Genomic DNA, 12,739 nt, shown 5'->3' on the forward strand with positions numbered 1-12,739 from the left:
AGACTTCATTCTTGGAGTGCAGGACTGATCATGACTGTTCTCAACTGTGCAGGCAGAGCAATGAGATGCTCATTGATGCTATCATATAAGATGTAAAGGAATCAGATTCAGAGGAACCCAAGAGGTTCTACAACCATGCAAACTGTGCTTTTGTCTTTCCTCTCCATCCCCCTCATTTGAACACATGTGATGAGCCAGTGAACAAGATTCATTTGCTCTGAACTTGGCCTCGTGAAGTGAAACGAAACATGTCTAGAGTTATTCACAGACAGACATGCTGAAATAATATAGGAGGACTAACAGAAGGGTTAAAAAAGCCTTTAGTGAAATAATTCTATTCTGCCTTACCCTGGTACCTATACACGCAAGCTGCACATCTGTAAGGTTCCTCATCCCTGATAAGGGCATGTGTCTCCTAACTACATCAGCCAGCAGAGCAAGCCTTAAATGAGCTGTTGATTCCATGTGCAGACAGTTACATGGTTTGCTCTCTTCTCTCTTATAAAACCATTTTATTTTTCTGTCTTTTCCCACCTGTTCTTAATTTGTTTCCTGTATCTCCAGAGAAGAAGTAAAAAAAGAGAAGTGCTAACTATGATCCAGAAATGCAAGATGTAAGTGGAGTTATAAGGCTGATGTATCAGAGGAGTGAAATTAAGAAAATAATGCCACGAAGGACATGAAATCACCCAGGTTCAGCTCCTGTATATTGCATGATCTTCATTTCCATTTGCTAGCCCAGTATGGCATCCAGTAACAGCTGACTCAAGCACATATTCTGGAAAGGCATTTAAAGTTGATTTTGGGGTGAAACCTTTCACCAGGAAACCTCACACTAAATGAGGCCTTGTAGAGTTATGCTTTGCAACCTCCAGACTCAGATTCATTCTAATAAATTTGCAGATTTTAATTTTTAGAAATTCAAGTCTGTTATCAGAAGGCTTAAATCCACAGATGGTCCCATGAAATCTTAGAAACCCACCAATCTAGAACTGCTGCTCTCAGGCTGTGTGATTTGTCAGTGCTATGTAAAGATTTCCCATCACAGCTGAAAGGTAACTCCAAAGTTCATTAACAAGCCATGCAATTGGATACTACATCAAGAGCTGAACATCTAATTTAAAGAAGAATGTTGGCAATCTGAATTTCCAACAACATAGATAAGAAAAGACATTTAAGGGATTGGTGAGTTAGAACATGCTAGCAGAATTAAATATGTCTAACCTGGTTAAGAGACACATAGGAGAAGACATGCCAACATTCTGCAGATATTTCAGGGCTGTTAATTCATCCCTTTTCTGGCATTTATCTCCTTAAGAGAGGTAAATAAGACCAAAGGGATATAAACAAGGGAATAATAAAACACCAAAAGATTGAGCAAAATATAAATTGAATATGAGGGAGAGGGGAAAAAATAAATATCTAGTCATTAGTTCCCATCAGGCAGTGAAATACTTCCCCTGATAAAACAGTGAAAGAGGTATGTCCCTGTTACTGGAAATATCTTAAACTAAACTAGGCCAGCACATAAGAAAGATTCTGCACAAAACCAAAACTAAAGTTCAGTAAATTTTTGTCTTAAGCCACAGTGAAACATTTGAGCAATAACCTGCCTTGTGTGCATCAGGAAGACAAAGCATTTGATACTTTCTGCTTCACACAGATCAATCAGGATTTTATCCAAAATACCCAGAGCAGAACTACCTTTACCTATCAATTACACAGAGAGGATGCTTCAAATCTAAGCCAAAATGCTGTAACGTGATGTGACAGCCAGAGCTGAGACTGGATAATTTCTGGTTATGGATACTTAGAGAAAAATTAGGGAAAAAAATGAAAAAAAAAAAGAAAGAAAAAGCTACTCAATCCATGGGAGATTTATCAAAGATCTTCTTTCTTTTAAATTCTATAAATAAAGATGGGATCTATGTTTAAACATCTACTATGACCACGCTTCAAGGAAAGTTAAGATTTTGTCTCCACAGCAAAATTTCTGGACAAGTCTTGCTTACACTGTGCTATGAGGAAAATTAATGATAATAACAATGTCTACATGTAATAATTGTCTCTCATTCCAAAACAAGTAAAAAATCCCCTCCACATAACCCACTGCACTCTCAGAAGGAGTGGAAGGGTAGTTGCCCTTCCTGCAAACACTTTAATGCTTTCCCTGCTTCTTGACCAACTGCTGTTTCCCACCATATGCTCAGGGCGCTCAGTCTCCACTGCAGGAGTTACAATTGATTTTTTCATCACTCTCACTCATAACCATTATTCTCTACGTCCCAACAGTTTGTGTTACTTTCCTGTAAACTGCCTGCAATTTCTCATGGGCTTTGAGACCTCTCACTGACCCAGTGTGGTGATTTTGTGATGGTAAGCCATGCTCTGCAGTGTGTGTGCTGACTTCCAAACCTCGGAGACAACAGGATCCTGCCCAGCTCCAAATGCTTCAAGTGAGCAGCGTGACCCAGAAGAGAAATAGCTTTTTCTCAATATACAAAAGGAGGAACAAAAAGCACTCCAGACAACAGAAATCTCCAATTCAGACTCTTACCTGTGCTACCTCTTCAAAATCATCGTGTCTTTTCTGCAGCGCGCGCGCTCTGTGTAGAGACTTCCCCACTCCTGTGTGTTTGCTCAGAAAGGCTTCCCCGTGATTTTCAATCCAGTCCAGCACCTGCCAGGAAAGAAGCACATCCAGTTACCTCTCCTGCCCCAGCGGCACAGAGAAATCCTGTAGGGTGAGGATAAACAGCTGCAGAGGAACGCTCTGTGCTTGCTATGGCTGAACACCAGCAGACCCGTCAAAGTCCATCCCACTACATACAAGATAAATGTTTATAGATGCTACTGGCCAGTTGGGTTTATTGAATTTTTCACTATTCAATTTATTTCAAGCATAGCTTCATTATATGAGCCTGGCAGATGCTAAATATTTACTTTCACATAAATGAATTTTGGGGAATGGGAATCAGAAATCTGGGATCTTTTACAGGAAGTACCCTCCTCCGAAGAGCTCCTTGAGTAAATTGAAAAACAGCAATAACTGATTTCACATCTCAATGTGAGAGTGAGTACAAAAGCAGGCAGAAGGATCAATTAAAATCTATTTTTATGTGAGGAGAAAGCATTATCAGAGAAAATTGAATGAAAAGGTCAAGAAGAAACCTTTACTGCAGACAATAAAATATTGACAGTGTGCACCCTCCAAGTCTTTCAGATTTGGGGTTCCAAATATTACTGATCCTTATGCAAAAGTAGGGTGACAAATCTGATATTCTGGGAATTAAAGAAGACTTTCATTTTAAAATAAATCATCTATACGTGCACTACCAATGCGGAGTTTCTTCTCACAACAACACTGGCACTAAAATTTAGATCAAATCTGTTTGGGGTCTACTGAAAGCTGAAAAAAGAAATCATTTGACCATATATAAGCTTAGGAAAGTTCAGGATGTGATCACCACACTTTCTACATCTCTTTCCCAATACACAGAATCTGAGTGGATAAATAGTACTAGCCCAGCTCAGGTCTTTCTGTAGCAGCCAAGACTTCATTCAGCAAGGAACCCTGTGCCTGCAGTGAGTTGTGGGTACTCACTGCTACTGCTGGACTAGGAAACAACAGCTGGTATTTCTGTCACACGCAGGGATAAGACACTGCAAGGATCCCCAGAATTGTGATAATGCCACAGACATTATCGATGAAGCCCAGAAACCCAAGACTAGAAAAATGGAAGATGTGATTTTTTTGTATTATTGTTATTTCAGGCAAGAAAAACTATTTCATGGCTTAGTTGTACAGAATCTAAGCCACCTGGGCTCTGAGCTTTTTCTGTAGTGTAAATCCCAAGCATATTTTTATAGGAAGTTCTAAGTACAAACAAAGCTTTATGCTCATTTACTTTGGTTCCAACCCTATTTCTTTGCTGGGATAAGCACTTTTTAATTAATATTTTGTGCTTGCAACATATTTTTCATCCACAGAGTACAAATAATTTCACAAAATGGGGTATCAAAGCATTTTATTTGGCACAAGTCATACTGTGGGGATGAGGAAGCAGGACCAGACGTGTTGGCAGTTCAGTCATTGCTTCCTGATTCCCTTTCTCTGACCAGTTTGTCTCCCAAATACATTCCTTCAAACTGTTTGACAGTCAGGTACCAACTGGTCTGATAAGAGCTTTTCTGCAATATAATTTTGACCAGAAATCTCTGTATAACAATCTCTAATAACAATTATTGGAGAGAAGCCTTCTAGCATTTGTATCATTAACAGTCTGCAAATAATTCCATTAACATCTTTCCTCTTGTCAGGAGTTCTCAACTTATCTATTAAAATTGATACCAGATCCAAATTCGAGTTTGGAAAAAATCTCACCTAATATTATTTTTTAAATGGCAAATGGCTTTAATTTAAACAATGTTTCATATTAAATTAGTATGCAGTATGTGCTTTTTATTTATTAACAATTGATACCAACTCACTGTAACTACAGAAACTGTTCCAATAATTTTTTATGTTTATAGCATTGAAGTAGTAATTACATAATTACAAATTTTTTTATCCCAACCAATGGTTTACTGGCCTGATTTAGTCACTGTTAGGTGACTGTTGACAGGGATTGACTCTTCCATTTTATAAACAGATGTTTTGCTTCAATTCAGAGTAAGAAATCAAGCATATGATACCTACTTTTAACAAAGCTGAAAATAAGACAATGAAGCTAGACCAGAGTATTGGCCAAACTATGGATACTTTACTCTCAACAAAAAACCCCAACAAAACAAAAGAAAAAGCCAAAAAACAAACTGATAAAACATTCACAGACGGGGAATAAACCTTTGTTTCAGGACTCATCCAAGAGCCGGCAACTTCTGCAGCAGTGTCTTATGTTGCATTTCGGAAGTTATTCCTCCAGCCTGACATTCCTCTAACATGAAAGCTTCCCTCCAAAGTTATATATGCAGGTATTGAATAGGTTTCCATATCCTTTAGTTTATAAAATTAGATATAAAATACTCCTTGAGGTATCAAAATTGTAAACCCACTTACAAATCAACTCCTCATGAGCAGACAAGATTTAAAAAAGTAATCTAGAAATCATCCACTCAAGGCACTTGCTGCAACACCCTATTTGGTTACTCCTTTGCCATGTAATTTCTCTGCTTAGAGTGCCGTGTCTCAGATTTCATAGACATTACCTCCTATTTAAAAATTCTGGTTTAAATTGTTTTATTAGGTCTTTTTCTGCTGCAATTCCCTTGAGAAATAACTACAAATAACTACTTTTAGAGAATAACTTGCTTAACAGCATTTTCTGTGTCTTCAAAACCCATGTTAACATATCTGACCACTAATGAGTAACTGGATGTCAGGATAAGGCTCTGATAGTGTGATAGCCCTCATTAACAAAAGAAGCCTCACTTACATAAAGCACTTGCCCTAATAAACTCACAATAATTTGCAAACATGGGGAAATATCACATCTTTGTGTCCATCATACAAGGCACAGAAAGTTTGCACGCAATGAGGAGCTGAGGTATGAAATAACTGAGGTATGGAATAACTGAGTGAGGAAAACAACAGCAAGAACATAAATCTATCTGAACACAAAGCACTTACTTCCCAGTGCAAACAGTGAGAAATGTTAAGCAGTTAGTCTGTGGCAAATGCAGGAACAGCTCTGAAAGGTCACCGTTAAAACTGAAATTACCAGCACTTGTAAACATCTACATGTCAGCGTATTTGGAGAAATTCTCCCTTACCCTGAAGAAAGGAAATGTCTTTAGAACAGCATAACTGTGTAATAATTTAAGATAAACATTTAACATTTTAACTGAGAGCACAGACTGTATAACTTACGGTACTGTCGAAAATTAACATCCTGAGATACAGTTGGCCACTGAAGTTACAGTGATTTAGCTCAAGTAATTTAATTACTCTTTAAAATCTTCAGGAGATTGGAGATGCCATTAAAAAACCAGTTAAGAGTGTTTTCCAAATTACATCTCCAGATTTCCCAATTGTCCGTATTGAGAAGCAATTTGTTTTCTAGCTAGGAAAATGCTGTAAGTCATGAGTTCTTTGGAACTAAAATACTGTGCTACAGATAGATCCGTCACCTGAAGTGTTTCTTGAAACATGAAATTTATTTTGTAACTCGAGTAGATTCCATCCCTCTTTCTAGCCTGCATTTACTAGTGTACTCACACTAGTTTGGAAGCTACCTGAGACAGAGGCCAGGAGCTCCATCCTGCTTTGCAGCTCCTAGCACAGGACAGCCTGATCCTGCCTGGATTGGGGGATAATAGTCCTGGTATTTTACCTTCACCTGAGGCAAACTCCCATCCCACACTTTACTGACCCCATCACTACTGGTGAGTTCACTGGGGTAGCTGTTTCTGCAGTTCCTCTGCCCAGTGCCATGGGGTGTCCATGAGAGCAAATAAACAAACTGCTCCATTTACTCTGATGGTAACTTGCGTGGGACTCCAGAAAGTGTGCATGGGAGGTACATTCCTAATACTGTGTTTAATTTCCAGTTAGCAAAAACACATACCACATCAGGCTCAAAAGCATGAATGTTTGTAGGAGCCTGTAACAGAAGCAGAACACAAACCGAAAACTCAAGAAAGCCAGCTGATGTCAGCAATGTATATTAGGATAATGTTGCAGGATACACACATGTGCTAAAAAGATGTTAATATCTCTTTCTCTCTCTCTTTTTTTTTTTTTTTAATTTCAGCTAGTTTAATATCAAAAGTGGTAGAAGCACTATTTTCTTTTTATCAGGATGTGCATGTCCTGTCTCCTTATCTCCTCAGGGGCACAATTACACACCAAACAAAATAAACAGCGAACCCAGGTCACCAAAAATTAAATAAAACTCAGGGCAGTTACAGCAGGCTGACTGTGCTGGCCATTACAGTCATCACATGGCTGGATAACCACGAGATTCAAAATGTTACCTGGAGGAAGAATAGTCCTAATTGTCCCTTTAGAATGATCTGTGTAACTGCAAAAATAATAATAGTGGCAATTCAGAGAGGCTTCCCACAGCACTGGGAGGCAGGTGCTTTGAAGAGAAACACTCCCAGAGCCCCTTCCACACTCCTTTTTGCTGAGGATCGATCGAACTCCTGCCCACGGGAAGTCTGAGACCTACAGCACACCTAAACTGAAAAATAAACACTGCCCAGGTGAGGTCAGGGAAAAAACTACTTCACAGTCCATTTTCAGGGAATGGTGATTGTGTGGGATAAGGTAGGAAAACATGGGAAGAAAGAAGTGGAAGACTGGTTTTAAAGGGAAAAGATTGAAGAAGCAATCAAGCAATAATTAAGCAAATTCTGGGATGATAATTGCTCCTCCTCTGGGCTAATTTGTATGATGGGAATCTGCCAAGATGATTGCATTAGTGCAGTTAAGGTCAAGTCTTTTAATAACTTATAGAAAGCTAATTTGATTTTTAAATTAAAAAAAAAAGAAGCAATGGGACACTATTTTTAAAGGGCAGACTTTTCAATGTGGCTCTTTGAAAATGAAGTCTCTTTCTGTAGGTATCTTTCCTAATCAGTAAACATGAAAACTAAGAAGCATCTCATAACTTTATCTGATTTAAATTAAAACATTCTTGGGAATCAATTCTTTCCTAGCAAGTCCTCATGATCTCCAGCTGTTTTAAATTGGTACAAAATTTGAAAGTAGTGGTAAATCCATTACTTTAAGGAACTATATCTGTTGTTGAAGTTAGTTGAAAAACTTTGCATTTTCACATCTTTTAAACTGTATTTTCTTTAGCAGAAATGAATGAAGATGAAATGAGAATGACTTGGATAAGACTTACAGAATCATTAAGGTTGGAAAGCAACTTTGAGATCATTGACTCCAGCCACTAACACAGCACTAAACCATGTCCCTAGGATATCTACCCATCTTTTAAATACCTCAGGGATGGTGACCTCCAGCACTTTCCTGGGCAGCCTGAGCCCTGAGGCTTGCTCAAACATACCAGTCACTGACACCTCATCCTACAGGATTTGATGAGATGTGTAGGCTGGTGATTAAGATGCAGCGTGTTGTGTTAGCAGTGACAGAACAGCCCGACTTCTGCTTTTGACCCAGGCCCAAGTTGGACAGTTCCATTTCCTGAGCAAGATGACCCAGTGAAGTGCCTTGGCTGAGGGAATCATTCTGTTACTCTAAGACCCACTGTTGTTGCCATAGTGACTCTTAAAACTGTTACTCTGAAAATTGAAAATAAATTATGACACTTTACACTTTACATTAAAGAGTCAGATCTCAATCTCAAAACAGCACAAACCTGGCATAACTCAAAGGGGTTCATTTAACTCTTTGATAGCAACAGAGTTGTAATAAATTCCAGAGGAATTCCATTCAATTTAAGGTTTAAATGAGGCGCCATTTCAAATAGGTGCATAAGCATTGCCTAACTTCAAACACATGGATAGAGCCTCTAAAATCAGCTAAGCTTATGCCAGTGAAAGGAAGCCAAGCAGTCTCAAGCTGCCAGTATGAGAACTTTATTGTTTGCTCTTGAGACACTATGGGCTGACTAAATCCTGGTGTGATACCAGGAATTCATATGGCACTTCAAAACTTGTGGTTTTAAAGTCTCATCACCATTTCCACTCACAAGAATCAAACATTATCTTTACCTTTTCTGGAGTTGCTATTACGCTCAGTAACTCCAAGGCCTTGCATGTATGTCTGAAACTCCTATTTCAGAAGCTCTGCTTTCACCAAGTCTGCTTTTTATGATCAGGAAGTGTAGGTAAAAGGTTCGTGTTTCAGATGGTACTTTACATCCAAAGCTTATTGTAAATGTTTTGTTATCCTGCTCAGCAACAAAACCCAATCTTTGCTGTTAAAGGCCTTCAAAACTGCACAAGCCTAGTTAGTAACATGTCCTGGCTGGACCAGATTCTGCAAATACAAGACAGAGAATCTCTTGGCTGAAGGTACTTCATTTTTTTCCAGAAGAAGAACTAGAAGCTACACATCACACATGAGCAACACAGATCAAAACTAGACATGCTCTCAGGAGAGACACAAACCACTCCCTTGCTGGAAGGTATAAGGCCATCTAAAGTATAATTTGCACATCTGACAGGGAGACCACTGAAATCTGAGTGCAGGCAATAGCCAAGTGTGGGATTGTCAACTTCTATCCATTGCCAATCTCCTGGATAATGTGGCTCTGTGCAGGCTGGCATGGCCGGCCCAGCCCCTGGCCTGCTACCAAGACCTCCAGGAGAACTTGGTGTCAGCAACAGCACTAGGGAAGACAGAACTAACACCGAGCATTGGAAGAAAATCAAAACGAAAAATCCCCCTAAACCCACAACAACTCCAGGAGACTTAATAAATCCTAATCTTCTGTAATGAATAAAATGCATACAAAGTCTGATTTAAATCAGTTTCTTTTCATGTTCCAAATCATTGCTGAAAATAGACTCCTTTTCCCTCCTATCCCTGGCCCTGTCACAGCAGGGTAATGTCAAGTAAAGGTCTAGCTGAGAAAATACACCAAAATACAAAGGAACTTATCCTCTGGCTTTTCCTGCTATTATTAATGGTTTATAATAGAAGCCAAAACAAAATTCAGCCATTCTCATTTGTGGTTTTCACCTCATAACATAAACTGAGCTCCCTTTTTCACTTCTCTCTTCATTATAAATTTATGTTGGTGGCACTCTAAAGTATTTTTAACAATTTTTTAAAAGATGGGGATCACACCTCATGTTTAAACCAGAAACATCATCTTTGGCTCCCATGAAATTCTTTTTATTTTCAGAGGCATCTATATATGAGTCTAAAACTTAGATCATGTTCCCACCAGAAGCCACCACAAAATTTCAACTGACTGTAGCAATTGTGGATCAAAGACCCCCATGTTTGTCAAGTTAAAAGGCAGGAACTGATCATGCATCCAGCAGAATCTGAGCCTCTGGATATACACCATGTTCTGCTTGCCGTTTAGCAACTTCTGAACATGTGTGGTCCATATGAGAGCATGTCCCAGGCTGCACAGGTTAATGCAGACAAGTGCACCCCTCATGCACAGACACGGCTCTGCCGATGCCATTCCGTGGCAGTGGGAGGGAACTGTGCCTTACTCTGCTCTTTCTTTGGTTAAACATGTCAAATCATGGAAGCGCTTTAAGAAATAAGCAAAAAGCAACAAAGATTTCATATCCAAAGTATGGAATTGGAGTGATTTGGTTCAATGCCCAGCACTGCAGTTCAGCAAATGACTCAAGGTCCCTGCCTCCATTCGTGTTTCTAAACTGACATAAACCACATTTACAGCTGAAATAAGCAGGACTGGAAGAGGAAATACTTGGAGTGAAAGCTGCCTCTTTAAGTTTTTGCAGCCTCTAGCAATATGTGGCTCTGTATTTGGTTGGGGATTCTAGGAAACCTTTTCAATGCAGGAACATACTGAAATATTATAAATAGAAAGCAACATCATGGCAGCTGTACAAAAGTGAACAGACAATCCATTGAAAGGCAGGGCTTTAAAATCAGGTGTAAGCTGCTCCAAAAATAATGTGGTATAAATGAGTAATTGCTAAGCACATACCTATAAATCCTGAAACACCATAGTTTAATCTGTCCACGTGGCAATGACTAACTCATCTTCAGAAAACAATACAGCCAGCCTACCAAATTCTGCTGTATTTAATTCAGCTTAGACATTAAGTAATATATCACTTCTTTCAAACTGGCTTGAGGCGTGGTGTATCCCACTATCACCAGACAGCAATCTGAGGTTTCAGGGTTTTGTTGGGTGCATTTGCTTTTTTGTTTGTATAAAGGTGGAATTGAGTGAAGAGAACTACACTCATTAACATACCCTGAAGATTGGACAAGAGGATGAATATCGATGCTTTTTCCATCCTTTCTTACGGAAGATCTCTCTTGAAATGCTACAACGTTTCCTGAAGTCAGTCAAAAATCTTTCACCACCATTTTGCCTTTCCCTTTCACCACAACTCCTCTGTGTGGTATGTATGTACTCAACTGTGCCTGGGCCTCTTTCAAAAGAGAACTAATGCAGCTGCTATTAAGTATGATTTTTTAATCACTCCCCGCTTTTGCTCTCTAATTGTAGCTATTCCAAATACCACCACATAATTAAAGAGGTCTTTTCAAAAGAAAAAACATGCAGTCCCATTTACCCTTGGAGGGAAAAACAACCTTACAGACCTATCAGTATTTTGCTGCATACTGCAACTAAATTAATGAGAGGCATTAAATACAGAGCCAATTAAAACATTTTTAAAAAACCTTCCTTTATTCCCTTGTCTACATTCAAGCAAAAAAAGAAGTCCCCATGAAGTCAGATTGTAGGTGTTTTTATGGGCTTCCTGGACATTATGTGAAAGTTTCACCTCTTCACAATTTCTCATTTTAACAACAAAACCCTAAGCTCTGCAGTTAAAAGCCCCACTAGTTTGTCAAAAGCAGAACATCCATGTTCTCTTCTTTGCAGTGGGGGCAGCCTTGCAAAGCACAGCTGATACCAGTGAACACATCATTATACAGCTACTGAGACATGTGGGTCCAGAAGAGTGTCAGAAAAGTCCTAAATATGCAAAAATACATACATATAGTCTTATTCACACTTCTCACTGCTTCTGGCATCTACAGATATCCTACAAGCCCATCTGGAAACAGGACTGTAGGAGTTTATCCAGACAGTGCCTGCAGCAGGATCCTTGTTCATCAACAGCTTCTGCAGTGGAAATCTCCACAGAATAACAACTCCCACAGGCACCCCCTTCTTAGAAGTTTTTATTGCAAAAGTATAAAAAATAGTTACAAAAGGGATCCAGAATGAACAGTGTGACAAAGTGGAGACATCCTAAGTATCTCCCATAGTAATGGCCTATGCACCAACAAGACTGTTCTCAGCTTTTCTAGCAGAGGCTCAAAAGTTAATGGTGACTTGCTGTACCATTGTTCTTCCATTCCCCACCCACCTCCAGCAACTTTCACAGTACTGTAGACCTATAAACCTGGACAACAGTCAGAAGTTCTTGTCTGCTCCCAGATATGCCTTCCTCCCATGAGCAACACAGTTGCTCACTCCATGCCATGATGGGGTACCCACTGCCTCCCACACAGGTGTTCCACCTTAACTCACCACCTTTTCACACCCTTAAGTGGCAAAAATAACCTTGTGTCAGCTTTCTGCAGATGGCTGTTATGTACTTGTACAGTTCTTCCCATCTGTAAACATACCATGGTGGTTTGAAACTCATTCAAATTTGGAGAACAGTGAGAATATGATGTGTCCCCTCCACCTTCATGTAAAGAGAAAAGTTGATCTTAGCTCTAGTAATTAGTGAGATGTAGGATTTAGTTATATCTCTCTTGGAAACAGCAAGTGCATTTCAGGGCTTTGGCAGAGCTGCCTGGGTGTAGGCTGAGCATTTTAATAGCAGTACTTGTCCATTTCCTCTGGGCACTGGCTGAGGTCACACAGCCCCAGCCTGCTCCTTCACTGAATGCCACCAGCAAGGAACAAGCTCCACAGAAGGGAATGGGAATATACACATACCTCTCTTACCCTGAGAAAAAACTTCTTTCAACTTAACATTGCTTTCCTTTGGCAAAGTTCACATTCATCAAATGTATCCCACTTAACTTTTATTTTCTTGATTAAATATTTTACTTCCCAAATTTTGGCAGCTGCTCCTCTAA

General features: G+C 39.4%; 1 protein-coding gene across 2 annotated transcripts in view; it reads right to left on the reverse strand.

Moving 5' to 3' along the window:
• The window catches only part of KALRN (kalirin RhoGEF kinase), a 500,698-nt gene that overhangs the window by 226,604 nt on the left and 261,355 nt on the right, over positions 1–12,739 (reverse strand). For both annotated transcript variants that reach the window (XM_071561941.1, XM_071561942.1), the window contains exon 11: positions 2,558–2,680. In XM_071561941.1, the coding sequence (XP_071418042.1) occupies positions 2,558–2,680 (123 nt within the window). The remainder of the gene's footprint in view (positions 1–2,557; positions 2,681–12,739) is intronic.

The sequence above is a fragment of the Pithys albifrons genome, chromosome 8 (assembly GCF_047495875.1).
Source record: "Pithys albifrons albifrons isolate INPA30051 chromosome 8, PitAlb_v1, whole genome shotgun sequence".
Taxonomy (NCBI): Eukaryota; Metazoa; Chordata; class Aves; order Passeriformes; family Thamnophilidae; genus Pithys; species Pithys albifrons.